Here is a 12667-nt window from a genome sequence, read left to right as displayed (position 1 = left end):
ACAAACATACAAGCCTTCTTGGACGAGGTTAACATGGATGGCTTCGCCAGAGCTTTGTTAATTAGCAAGATTCTCAAAGGCGTCCATTCGAGGTGATTGCTTTCCAATTCTTATCTTGGCAATGCTGCCTATTATTCTCTACTTTGAACATTATCCCTTTGCTCAGCCCTAGCACAATGGCCATTGCACAGAGCTACCCATTGTCTCTCCTAGGCGGAATGGAAGAGATTGTGAGTGACCGGTTGAGAGAAATAGGCAGAGGGCTGAGGCAACCAGCGACCAGCGGAGGGAACGACTGAGAGTCATGAAGTTATCATCTCCTATTGCTCAAGGGTAAAGGTGAGTGAGGTGGGTGGATGCTTGGAGATACAATGCTGTCTTGTGGCTGCCTGAGAAAGTCACTTCGTTCGGAATATCAAAAGGCAAACTGAAGAATGCACACTTTACAAGTTGGCGGCTTCCTTATCTAATCAGAACAGGAGCAAAGCACACAGATCCACAAATTGTGCTTGAGCAGAAGTTTGGCATCTGATCAGTACGTAATCCGCCAACCTTTGATGAAAGCGTAGATGAAAAAAGGAAAAATGCCCATAGTACATGTATGCAAAACCCATTGTAAGGTAAGCTCATCCTCTACAGATCTTGGGCATCTTCAGTATCGTCGACGAACAGTTTGCCTTTTCTTTTATCTTGCCAGCTAAACACTGCGAATTGGGTGAGGACAAAGAGGTCAAGAAATATAGTGAGACCCGCTCCGGCGAGCCATGGAGCATTGGCGAGAATGTAGTGGAGGTCAAGGGATTTGAGAAGGATTGAGAGGATATATGTGATGTCTAAAGACCATTGTGAGAAAACATCCCCGACAATTAAATGTTGAGAACCTACTTCCAGATATGGCAAAGAAAAACATAGCAAGAGAGAGGCCAGCACATCTGGTCTTGCTACATCACAATTAGCAGGATCGCAAAGGCTCAAATGACCGAGACAGACTAATTGTGCACAATCTGGGGAATACGGCTGCTGAAATACAGTACAGCGCTAGCCCATCCAAGAGCCTGACTCCTCCATTCAAAAGCCACATCTTGATCTTCTGGGATGTAAGCATCGTCTTTATCGGAAAGAAACCAAGCGCCTGCTCCTGCCAAGAGTACAAAGGTGAGCAGGGCGGGATACTCAAGCAGCGGGGGTAATAAAGGCTTAGATTGGCGTGGTTCTGGAAGAAGTGGGACTGATTCATCATTATCGTTGAGATGTTGACGGGTTTCCGAGGAGAGAAAGCGGCGGTAATAGTAGACTTGGCATAAAAGTACAATATCGCATATTGTGTACTAGATTGAATCAGACACCAAGACAGACATACATTGACAATAGCTCACATAGACAGCAAGTATTATAACTGTAGGCAGCAAGTTGGCCAGGACACCGCCAAAGAGATTGGTGATGTCTCCTAGTAACCATAGGATGACAAAAGGGACTGAGAGACCTTCACCTGATTGCAGTTGATAATTTTCCCATATCTGAGGGGTATAAACTACAATCCAAAGAGCGATAGACATGTATCCCGATACATTGCTAAGTGCTGCTGGATTGATGGGTGGCATGGAAAAGATAATTGACAAAGTTATCTTTTAGAAACTTGTAAAATCTCAAACCACTGGTTGATCAATTTGATTCCGTTTCCTTAGGTGTTATTCGTGGATCTTTTCTAGTGGCTGTGCATATTATTCGTGGGCTCACCTATGACTTCTTTACAGACTTTTTTTTATTTTACTTCTTCTTTCTGTCTTCATTTCATCTCGTAATATTTCTCATCCAAGTGTACACATCAATTGATCTTTTAGTATCTCATTCCTTCTCTTTTGATTACCACCCACAACACATTCCTTCTTCTTAGCGACAAATACGACGCGACATGGCGCACTATCAACAGGCGCCCTACAGCGATAACGTGGGCCATCAGTCATCCTATGGCGGCGGCGAACGTAACTATGGAGGGTACAGCGATCAGCCTCAGTCTGGCTATAACGCCGACGGATACGATAAATATGGTGGTAACTCGGGAGGTGAGTGACTGGGAAAGGTTTAGCTGAAGGCGTGTTTGTATCTGACTTTTACAATTAATAACCTCTGCCTCGAATACATTATCTCTTCCTTTTGTGACACATCCATATCTTTTTCCCTCGGACGTTCTTGCCATGGACGCCTCCTTTGTGGACCTGATCCCTTTCTTGTCATTCTTGGCTTATTTGTGGAACACCGCGCGGAATTTGACTGCAACACTGCTTTCATTATCATTTATCTTGACATCACTTTTTACCTTTGATACCTCCCCGATATCGTTCGGCAGCCTATCCAATGTCATCAAATAATCCTAATGCCGCAGGCGGTCCAGGGGGTTATGGCGGTGGAGGATACCAGACACAGAAAAAGCGCAAGAAGTGGCCATGGATCATTGGCATTATTATTCTAATTCTAGTCATCGTTGGCGCTGTTCTCGGAGGTGTTCTCGGCTCTAAATCAAAAAAAGACGACAAAACAAAATCTGATCCTCATTCTGGAAACTCTTCTGATTCCAACACTGGTTTGCCGAGTGGCGTGACCATCGGGTCAGGCGCTGCGACAGGAACTGGAGCCAATGGCGAGCGATATCTTGCTGTTGCTACTGATGGTTACATGCTTCCGGTTTATCAAACTGGAGTAAGTTTTGTGTATGCAAGTTGGATAAATCTGACTTTATCCAGACTGCCACTGCTGGGTATACTTCCCCTACCACTCTTTCTGACCCTTCTCCCAAGGATTCTTGGCCTAGCGACCCAAAACCTCCTTCAAACTCCACCTCTGGAATTCGAGCTCACCCACGTCTTGCTCCTGGCTACAAATGGGAAGCCCTTACTTCTGGTGGACTTATCGAGAACAACCCATACTTCAAATACTGGAACGCCACCATTGTTCAGAATGCTTCCAGCACCCTCAACAACGATCCTACACCTTACAACATTGATGGCGGTCTCGACGGTTCAGGTGTACTCGATGTTGCGAGAGAAATCAAAGTCAAGGTAAAGAACTGGGCCTATGCCTACAAGGTCACCAACGAGACCAAATATGCAGATCGTGTCTGGCTCGAGTTGAAGGTGGGTGATGTACGGCCGATCAAGTACTGGGCTGAGACGTATTGTAGACCGCTGCTGGAAACAACTCTGACGTTGCCTTTGGCGCCAATGACGGCACACGATGGAACCCACAACATTTCCTTGATGTCGGAGAGTTTTGTGCCGCTTTTGCTATTGGATATGACTGGCTCTATGACTTTTGGACTGACGAGCAGCGAGACGCCCTCATGTGGTCAATGCTTAATCTTGGTCTTTCGTTCGGCTACGCTTCTCTCTCCAACGATCCTTCCGCTTCCAAGTATAACTGGTGGGCGGGCACTGGGGTAGGCAACAATGAGATCAACGGAAACTGGAATTGTGTCATCAATGGTGGTTTGACTCAAGCCGCCGTCGCAATCGTTGATCGCGATCCCACTGGTCTTGCGCAAAAGATCCTCGACAGAGCTCCTGCTAATGCTTGGGGTAATTGCTTCCAGGGTGCTAACAGTGATGGTACTTGGGCTGAGACTGCCAACTATTGGTACTTTGGTACTACTGGAGCCGCCGAGCTTGTCAATGCCCTTGTGTCTGCATTTGGCGATGACCGTGGTCTTCCTGAGAGCAATTCTGGCTGGAACCTAACATCTCTCTACCACATTTACGTCCAGGGTATGACTTCTCTCTTCAACTATGGCGACCACGGACCCAACAAGTTTTCTGCAACTGCCAACTCTCTGCTTCTCTGGTCCCACATCTTCAAGGAGCCTCGATACGCCCTCTACCAGCGAGACCACTATGATGCTTCTGAGCCTTGGAGCATGTTCTGGTATGATCCTGCCGTCTCTGGTACTTGGTGGGATGGACTTCCTCTTGACCACCACTTTGACAACCAAAATGGCGAGTGGGCCACAGGCCGATCAAACTGGGCAGACAATGGTGGAACATATTGGGCCATGAAATCAGGCAAGCTCAAAGGTCACCAAACTCATGGCGATCTCGACATTGGAGACTTTGTCATCGATGCTATGGGTCAGCGATGGGCTGGTGAACTTGGTTCGGGACAGTACCTCTCCAGTGGATATTTTAGCAGTGAAGATCAAAACTCCGAGAGATGGCTGTACTACAGGAAGCGAACTGAAGGCCAAAACACTCTTTTGATTAACAATCAGAACCAGGAAGTCTCTGCTACGCCTACTGGCCACTTTGGATCTTCTGGCACTGCTCAAGGTCCTGCACCTTCATTTGACCTTGAAACCAGTGACACTGCCTACTTTTGGATCGATATGTCTTCTGCTTACAACACGTAAATCACTTACTCTATTCGTGATACGCCGAGCTGATGATTGTACAGTACCGCTCACCGAGGTATCCGATTCCTTAACGGTCGAAAGCAAATTCTTCTTCAAGACGACGTCGAAAACGTATCCAATCTTCAATGGCGCATGCACACCAACGCCACTGTCACTACTAAAGATGCTACTGCCACACTCACCCTCGCCGACCATACTCTTGTTGCTTCGATTGTTCAAGGCCCCTCCGGAGCTGCTTTCGGGACTGCTCAACCCACCAGGTTAAGTTCTGACCCTGCTGTCCCTGCTGGTTCTATGAATGCCGACCAGGAAAACCCTGGTGTGACGGTCTTGACCATTGATGTTCCCAGCGGAGGTACCTTTAGCTTGCAAGTGCTCTTCACACCTCAGTGGGGCAATAATTTCAAGGCGGTAGACTCTGTGAAGAATGTACCGCTGACTGATTGGAGTATGACCAGTCATTAAGCGAGAAGTGGTTGCAGTGCGAAGTGGTGGTGATTGTGAGGCTACAGAATATTGATGGCGGATGATGGCAGAGAGGTTTTTTGGAGAGGATTGTAGGTTCAACAAGTTGCGAGCCACTGTATATTCCTTCAAAATTTGGCCCTTCTGCCGTCTTGTTTTGCTTGAGTACATTTACTTTCTTTCTTATTCTTCTCTAGTACAAACTGTCTATTACATTCTTTTTCATGATTCTCCAAGGAACCTCAATGACAACGACGACCGCATGACTAGGAGTTCTAGTGTTATTATTGATATGCATATGGACTATGCTCATACCTAATTTTTCCTCTTGTTTCGTAACTTACTTCAAAGTCACGTGACTTCGTCAATGAATGTTTCAGCTAGACCCAAGGTGGTACTAGCGGCGCGAACAATTTCTCAACTGCAACATCACGAACCAAAGGAAACGGCAGCGGCAGCGGCCACGGCTTGTCTTGAGCATCTTGGACAACAACAAAGAGAGGTCCTGTGTAACGAGCGAGAAGAACGTGATAACAATGCTGGCCTCCGAGTCAGTGCGGCCAGTTCACCAACCAGCCGCTGTCAGCGGTGGCTCAATGTCCAGAGGAGGAACAATGGCGCCCAGTTGGGATGAGCAGATTGTGCCAGCTCTGAGAAGACGTAAGTGAGGAGTTTCTTATAGCGAGCACTGGAAAGACACATGGCACGATGCAAATGGCAGGCGTTGTGTATTTCTTCAAACGGACAGTTGACAAGCATTCTCGTTTGACCTGCGAAAGTACTGCGCTAACAGCGATTTTCGTGATTAGGTCTTGAATCTGAGGCGGCGTATCTGACCCATCGTCTCTCTGCCACTCAGTTTGACGACGTACCAACAGGTCTAGGCTTTGGTATTGATCCACATGAAACGGGTAACGGTCATTCGCATTCTACCGCATTTCCAAGGGCAGACTACTCCCAGTCTTCATCGATATCTGGCATTCGATATAGGCCCTTGCCTACAAGCTCATATCAAGCTCAGCCTCGGGCCCGAGTTAAATCTGGTCCTACTTCGCCTCCGAGAGGGAGTAGAAAGACCCATTCACCTCCAACAGGACTTTCTTTCTCGACTTTTGCAAACTCAAATGTGCGCTCGGCGCCTCAGAGCTCGTCAATCCTGCCGTCGTCCCAAAATCAAGCCAACGCCTCGATCCCACCCTCTCGTATTCCCACGCGCCCTCGATCAAAATCTCAACTAGCACCCCGTCCTCTCATTTCTCCTGATCCGTCGTCCGTTGTAGATATGCCATCTCCTCAGTATATTCCATTATCAGAAGATGCAAGAAGCTATTCGCAATTAGATCGAGGAGTATACCAAAACGGCCTTCTGTCTCGAGGACCGGCTGGTAAATTGCCAGATATTCTTCAGACTCGACAAAACACTGGTCGTGAATCGCCTACATTTGCAGGGATACGTATGACAGAAGGTTTTATCAAAAATGAGTTGCCGCCCTTCAAAATGCAACCTGAAGAGGCACTCCGTATAGCAGAAAAAGGATATGACTTGAACCAAGAAGAGCGGGATGCACATGGGCAAAGTTGGTACAAGGACGAAAGACACGAGCATGCTGGAATGATCTTGTCCAAAGAAGGGGCTCTTGAAGAAGGAACAAGAGAAAAGAGGAAGAGAGCGATGACGATGAGGGGAAGAGGTGAAAGCAATGGACACGGAGCCGGTCTGGTATCGGACCAGCCGGTATCTCAACCCACATCTACGGGCAATAAAATACCCCGATTTCGAACAGGGAACAATCGACCAACTAACCTCACACCAAGCTTTTCTAGCCCACGCTCAGCTTCTTACAATGCCCTTTCTTCTTCATACACTCCCAATTCATCTACACCTTCTTCGAGTTCTCGTCTTGGCATTGCCGCTCATCTTATCCCACCAGAAAGCGCTTATACGCCTCCTAAAGGCGCAGACTGGGATGAGGTAGTCTTGCCAGCTGTCGCTAAGAAACTGGGTATGGGTGAAACTAGTCTTGTCATAGATAAGGATGCTGGCGAAGAGGATCTGGCGGTGGAATGGGACAAGGATGGAACGCCAATTCGGTGGATGAAGAGGAAGAATCTTGGAAAACCTGAACTTAGAGAGTACTCGAAAGTAAAGGATTATTCTTGTGAAGTGACTCAAATAGCTGACTTGAACTAGCCACAAACCACGCCGCAAAACAAACCAAGTGGTTCTGCTTTCAAACCCACATTCGAGCCATCGCCTGATAACCCTTTCCATTCTCCATCCAGTCATTTAGGTCACACAGAGGATATAGAGCTTAGTCCTGTACGAGATGGCACCCATCTTAGTTCCTCACCCCTTTTCAAACACAGCAACGGATCTCAGTCATCATTATCTGAAATCAGTCGAAAAACTTCCCTCCTCAGAAAGAACAGCCTCCAGAGAATGGCGCACTTGAACTCCTCAAGATCTTTGCGCTCGCAACATGCAAACGGGAGCGGAACAGACAGACTGGGTAATGAGCTAACGTTGGGCCCAAGCCAGCGGGGTGGAGCTCCCATACAACCTCCTACCCCTGGTACCACACATAATATTACGGACGCGATCTACGAAAAACACCTTGGGAACCAGGACAGATTAGCCAGTGTCAACGCGCAGGGAAAAGCTGTCGGTGGTGGCACAAACACATTTGCAGCTGCCGCCAGGTCAAATGCAGCGCAGAAAAAGAGAGATGATGGTCATGGAAAAGGATGTGGGTGTATTGTAATGTGATTCTTGGACATGCGACGTATACGATTGTGAATAGATGTCGCTGCCTTATAGCACTTGTCGGAATGGGTATATATGATATTTTAGCATTGTCTCAATGTATATAAGGATGATTAACGTTTGCAACAGACAAGTATTAGAAAATCAGTCGCGTCCCGTCGCGTTATTGATGGTTACGCATTTCTCAATTCTTTTTAATTTTGTTTCTTCCTTTTCATTCACTAGATGTCAATTCAAAAATGGCAAAGCAATATGGCCATCCTAACCATAAAACCATAAAAGCTTGCCTCTCCTCCTTACCATACTTTGTAACATATGCTCACGTCCTGCTTTCTCCCTATACAAAAGTCGAAGAAAGCTTTACGCTACACGCAGTACATGATGTGCTGGCCTATGGCTTTTATAGCCAAAATCTACAATTTGTACGTACATATTGGTACAAGATGTTATTGTTCTAATCCTCAGATGGCCCAGTGGGATCATGTAACTTTTCCTGGCGCCGTTCCAAGGTCTTTTCTACCATCCATAACTCTGGGACTCATCACATATCCTCTTTCAGCAGCAGGCGTGGCTTTAGGTTTCATTGGTACAAAGCTTCACGTACAGATCCTTAGTAGGTTGCGTTCACCATCCTTCTGTCATGACTCATGTGGAATACCATCTAGTTCGTCTCGTACTCGCAACTTTGTTTTCTTGTTCATTTGAATATCTTGGACAGACTCTACAGAGAGCTTTTGGGACGTCAGTCAGGGTATGGTTCACCCTGTTGAGCCTTGGCTCTTTCCACATCCCATACTATGCTGGACGGACACTGCCCAACTTTATGGCTCTTCCTGGCAGTAAGTCATCTCACATACTACTTTGGTGCTGAGATGTTTATGATTATTCAGTTTTGTTTGGCGTATCAAATGTCATTCGTGGATGTACGACGGCCTCTAGACTGGAGAGCGCTGTCTATCTGCGCAGAGCAGTTGTGGTTCTTACTGCGCTGGCTACTGTGGTCCGATTAGAACTTGCGTTGTTTGTATTGCCATTGGCTTTGAGCTTGGTGATGGCGAGGAAAGTCAGTATACGCCAAGTAGTTGTATGGGGGATGTTGGGTGGATTAGGATCCCTCGGTGAGTCTTAAAATTCTTTTGAGACCTGTCACTTATGCCATTTATCTAGTGGTGTCCTCGCCTGTAGATTACACTCTATGGTTGCCAACGTTATCTCATTATTCATTCCCTTTTAATTCGCCAATTCAAATACTCTGGCCTGAACTCTCATCTCTCATCTATAATGCTGTCGAAGGCCATTCTGCGGAATGGGGAATCATGCCAATCCATTATTACTTGACTAATTCTCTACCCAAGTTGCTCGTTGGAAACTTTTTCCTCGTCGCCTTCGCTGTGGGCGGCTGGGCATTAGCAGGACTTGGGTTTGATAAAATGGTAAGACAAGTGTCTTGTTGGAACGAGAGCAAGAATGGAAGGAATGTGGATTGGATGATCAAGATTTGGGGATTGAGTGTCCTCTCGATGGTAGGAGGCTTGAGTCTTCTTGGCCACAAAGAATGGCGTTTTATCCTGCCTATTCTTCCAATTTCTCACATATTATCGGCTCTCTTTGCATCTTCTCTCTGGAATTTACCACTTCAAAGATGGAGACTCTTCACTCGACTCGCCATCCTCTCAATACTGTGTCTCAACTTGTTCATCACGGGGCTAATGACCTTCCTCAGTGTTGGTAATTATCCTGGTGGTCAGGTATGGAAAATCCTTGAACACTTGCAGATTGAACAGGGATCCAAGATATACTTTCCTTCCTATCCGCTTCAGACAGGAGCCACTCTATTCACATTCTTACATGATCAAATGGTGAATGGGACCATGGAATCCAATTTATGTTCGGTCGCCTTTCCAACGCCTAAAGAGCCTAGATGGGTATATGACAAACGAGAGGATAATCAAATGCAAAGTCCAGAGGGAGTGTGGCTTAGTGGAATTGATTACGTTGTGACAGAAGAATATAGTAAATTCCTGGAATTAGAAGACAATTGGGAAGTAGTAGGAGCAGTTGATGGACTGGACAAAGTAGGTAAATTGCCAGGACAGTTCAAAGTCCAGGCGACTTGGGGACGCAAGCTTGCAGTCTTGAAGAGACGGAATCTCAAAGATAGTTAACATGTAGATGCAATGCGCTTGAGTTGATGTTGTTATATGGTTATATGGCCATTATATGTACAGCGCTAGTAGCAACTTGCATACTCTCTATTAAACCAATATTTCGAATGCGGTTTTAAAGTTTCTGCATAGCAGCAACATCGGTTGATTGGACAAAGTCCTCGAAGTCCTGAATCTCCTCCTGAAGTTCATCGAGAGAAATTTTGGCGTCTTCAATAACAAGGTTGATCTGAAGCATCTTGATGCCTAGCAATTGCCTTCAGCACACAACACATGTAAAACACAAGAAGACGTACCGTAACCAACTGGAACAAGTTTGCTTGCACCCCAGACAAGGCCGTCCTTCTCAATACCCCTTACAGCAGCTTCCATTTCCACCATATCGGTTTCATCATCCCAAGGCTTAACCTGGAGAGTAACGACAGACTTGGCAACATCAAGGGTTTTACCAGCAGCAAGCTTCTCCTGTTTCTTAGCCTCCCTAGCCTCGTTGTACTTGGCTACACGCTCGGCCTTGAGTCGTTCGGCCTCCTCGTCAACCTCATCGTCTGAGCCGAACAAGTCTATTTCATCGTCGTTATCATCTTGTTGAGTCTCTTTCGCAGCAGAGACGCCAACAGAGTTGACGCCGACGGGAAGTGAGTCAAACTCATCAGAGAAAGAGGTAATGTGGTTGTACCACCTAAGAGAGTGAGGGAAGGTAGCCTCGGGAGCTACGGAAGGTCAGTCAATTGACGCATATGTATTATTCAGCGTCGCGCACCAGAACCGAGTTTCTTGTAGATCTCAACATCAGCAGTGGTAGGTGTGTACCTGAGCAGTTATTAGTCTCAAATTCGACAGTTTCCCTTCTAACGGCAATTCAAGAACAATAAGAATCAGTGAGTTTGGAAAGTTTTGTCTTCAATGCTTGAGTCGCGGGGTCTTAAGCCGCTGTGCTCGGAAACACGGACCAAAACAATAGATCATCATAAAGAATAAGATGACTAAAGATATACTCTGCCATGTTGGGAAATAACAAACTTACCCATCAACGTAAGATCGTGTGGCGAGATGCTGCTCAAGCTGCTTGAGGTCGATGTTGGATGCCATTTTGAGGTTACTAAAAATGTAAAGAAAGAAAGAAAAAAAAGATACAATTTCAATAAAAAGGTTGAATGTGGACGTGCTCACTGCAAAAAAAATAGTTGGCAGTACTCGGCGTCATCGGCCTTTTGGTAATGTGGCAGCTTCATTTGCCTCCACTTTCGCTTTCCACTTTTCGGCTTATCAAGATTAGATAACAAGAAACAAAATGTTTTATATTCTTGCTTCTGCTCTTTCTTCATTTCTGCCCGGTCTATTAGCTTCAAACTTACTCCCTTTGCTCTCGACAAATTTACCCTCCCTATTCCCACCAGCACCGAAAGGCTCACCTACTTATATACGCAACTATCGAATTACTTTTACTGGTATAATTGTAATATGGCAAGCTTACTCATTGCTGAGAGAAGGTATTGGCGAGGATGAATGGTATTCTCAACTGGGAGTATCAAGCAATGTAGACGACGTTGGGCTAAAAAATGCCTTTAGAGCGTTGTGCGTTGGACTTCTTAAGTAGAATAGATGGCACTGACAGACTAGTAACAGAGCAAGAAAGTATCATCCGGATAAAATAGAAGGAAACGACGATCACTTTATATCTGCAAGAAAATCATATGAAAACCTCTCTGATCCAGTCAAACGATATGCCTACGACAGATTTGGGCCTTCAATAGTAGAGTGGAAGGCCAAGTCAATTAGAGACTACATTATGCTAGGTTTGCAGCAATCCATGGGGTACTATCTCATCTCTGGAGGCATCATGCTAATGTTGACATGTGAGTCGTTTTGTGTAACGGCTCTGTAGATAGACAATCGTTGACGCTATATCAGTGCTTGGTAGAGCTCAAGCTGGATCATTGGTATAGCCTTTTGTCTATTTTCCCGGTCATAATTGCTCACTCGTTGAATTCAAGTATATCAAGATTATCTTTGTCCTTCTCTTTGTCGTCGAGCTTCAGTTAATTCTGTACCCCGTCATTGAGGAACCAACCATTCTGTCTCAAATATTCGTCCCGCCAACACTTCTCTACAAACCACAGTTTATCATTATCTCTCTCTTGCATAGGATGTTTACATCCCTAAGCGTCAGTTTAAATCAGCTGGTCAGTGTCTGGTCCGGTGAGGGAACAGAAAGGGCAAGGGCATTAACAGAGTGGAGAGCCATAATCAATATTGCAAAACAGTTGAATCAAGAAGGTTAGCCATTTAAAAAGTTGTATTGGTTGCGGTTTCTGAACATTTGTAGCTATTGGTGACTTTCTAGGAGACGTGGTACCCTTACTGAAATCGGGAGACCCTCAAGTCATAGAATCTCTACTCAAAAAGTCAATGGAAGATGGTAAGTTCGTTCACATGCTAAGCAGTGATTTGACCTATGCAAACAGTGCTTTTTGATCGCACTTTGGCAAATCATCCTGCCACTGCGGAAGTATACAAAAAGGCTTTGACTCGAGCCGAAGTTCAGCTCTCAGCCTCATCTTCATTCTCCCCTCGCCAGTCTCTACGCCTCCAAGCTAAAAGAAATACAGGCTCGCAAATCTCCTACCAACCTCGCAAGTTGCAAAATGAATCAACACCTTCCTCTTTGGATAGCATGAACAAAAACCTTCATTTGGCTATGAACATTCCTTTACCGCCCAGTCCCCCACCAACACCTCGACAATACCCCCGAGATTTCTAGAGAACTTGGCAAACGAAATCAATCATTTGGGCGTATACATGTATGTATACACTTTTGTAATCTCACCTCATCATCCTTCTCGTGAATAAGGATTCCCGTTATCACAATTA

General features: G+C 45.7%; 5 protein-coding genes across 5 annotated transcripts; 3 read left to right on the top strand and 2 right to left on the bottom strand.

The window, feature by feature from the left end:
* Positions 1-633: 633 nt before the first annotated feature.
* L203_100571 (uncharacterized protein) lies at positions 634-1601 on the bottom strand (the record flags this gene model as incomplete). Its single annotated transcript, XM_066210029.1, has 4 exons — positions 634-833; positions 886-941; positions 991-1328; positions 1377-1601. 4 exons carry the CDS (start codon positions 1599-1601, stop codon positions 634-636), a joined length of 819 nt encoding a protein of 272 aa, XP_066066126.1.
* Positions 1602-1912: 311 nt separating this feature from the next.
* L203_100570 (uncharacterized protein) lies at positions 1913-4864 on the top strand (the record flags this gene model as incomplete). The annotated part of the gene is made up of 5 exons (XM_066210028.1): positions 1913-2063; positions 2348-2697; positions 2742-3131; positions 3179-4392; positions 4441-4864. 5 exons carry the CDS (start codon positions 1913-1915, stop codon positions 4862-4864), a joined length of 2529 nt encoding a protein of 842 aa, XP_066066125.1.
* A 536-nt stretch (positions 4865-5400) lies between these two features.
* On the top strand, positions 5401-9793 carry L203_100569 (uncharacterized protein; the record flags this gene model as incomplete). Its single annotated transcript, XM_066210027.1, has 8 exons — positions 5401-5524; positions 5674-7007; positions 7056-7611; positions 8004-8050; positions 8103-8241; positions 8294-8467; positions 8519-8746; positions 8796-9793. 8 exons carry the CDS (start codon positions 5401-5403, stop codon positions 9791-9793), a joined length of 3600 nt encoding a protein of 1199 aa, XP_066066124.1.
* A 115-nt stretch (positions 9794-9908) lies between these two features.
* Positions 9909-10885, bottom strand: L203_100568 (uncharacterized protein; the record flags this gene model as incomplete). Its single annotated transcript, XM_066210026.1, has 4 exons — positions 9909-10039; positions 10090-10506; positions 10557-10606; positions 10821-10885. 4 exons carry the CDS (start codon positions 10883-10885, stop codon positions 9909-9911), a joined length of 663 nt encoding a protein of 220 aa, XP_066066123.1.
* Positions 10886-11087: 202 nt separating this feature from the next.
* Positions 11088-12557, top strand: L203_100567 (uncharacterized protein; the record flags this gene model as incomplete). The annotated part of the gene is made up of 6 exons (XM_066210025.1): positions 11088-11371; positions 11423-11652; positions 11708-11736; positions 11791-12073; positions 12123-12215; positions 12262-12557. The coding sequence occupies 6 exons, from the start codon at positions 11088-11090 to the stop codon at positions 12555-12557; spliced, it is 1215 nt and encodes a 404-aa protein (XP_066066122.1).
* Between the last annotated feature and the right edge of the window lie 110 nt (positions 12558-12667).

The sequence above is a fragment of the Cryptococcus depauperatus genome, chromosome 1 (assembly GCF_001720195.1).
Source record: "Cryptococcus depauperatus CBS 7841 chromosome 1, complete sequence".
NCBI lineage: Eukaryota > Fungi > Basidiomycota > Tremellomycetes > Tremellales > Cryptococcaceae > Cryptococcus > Cryptococcus depauperatus.
This window is presented reverse-complemented; position numbering and strand designations above follow the sequence as displayed.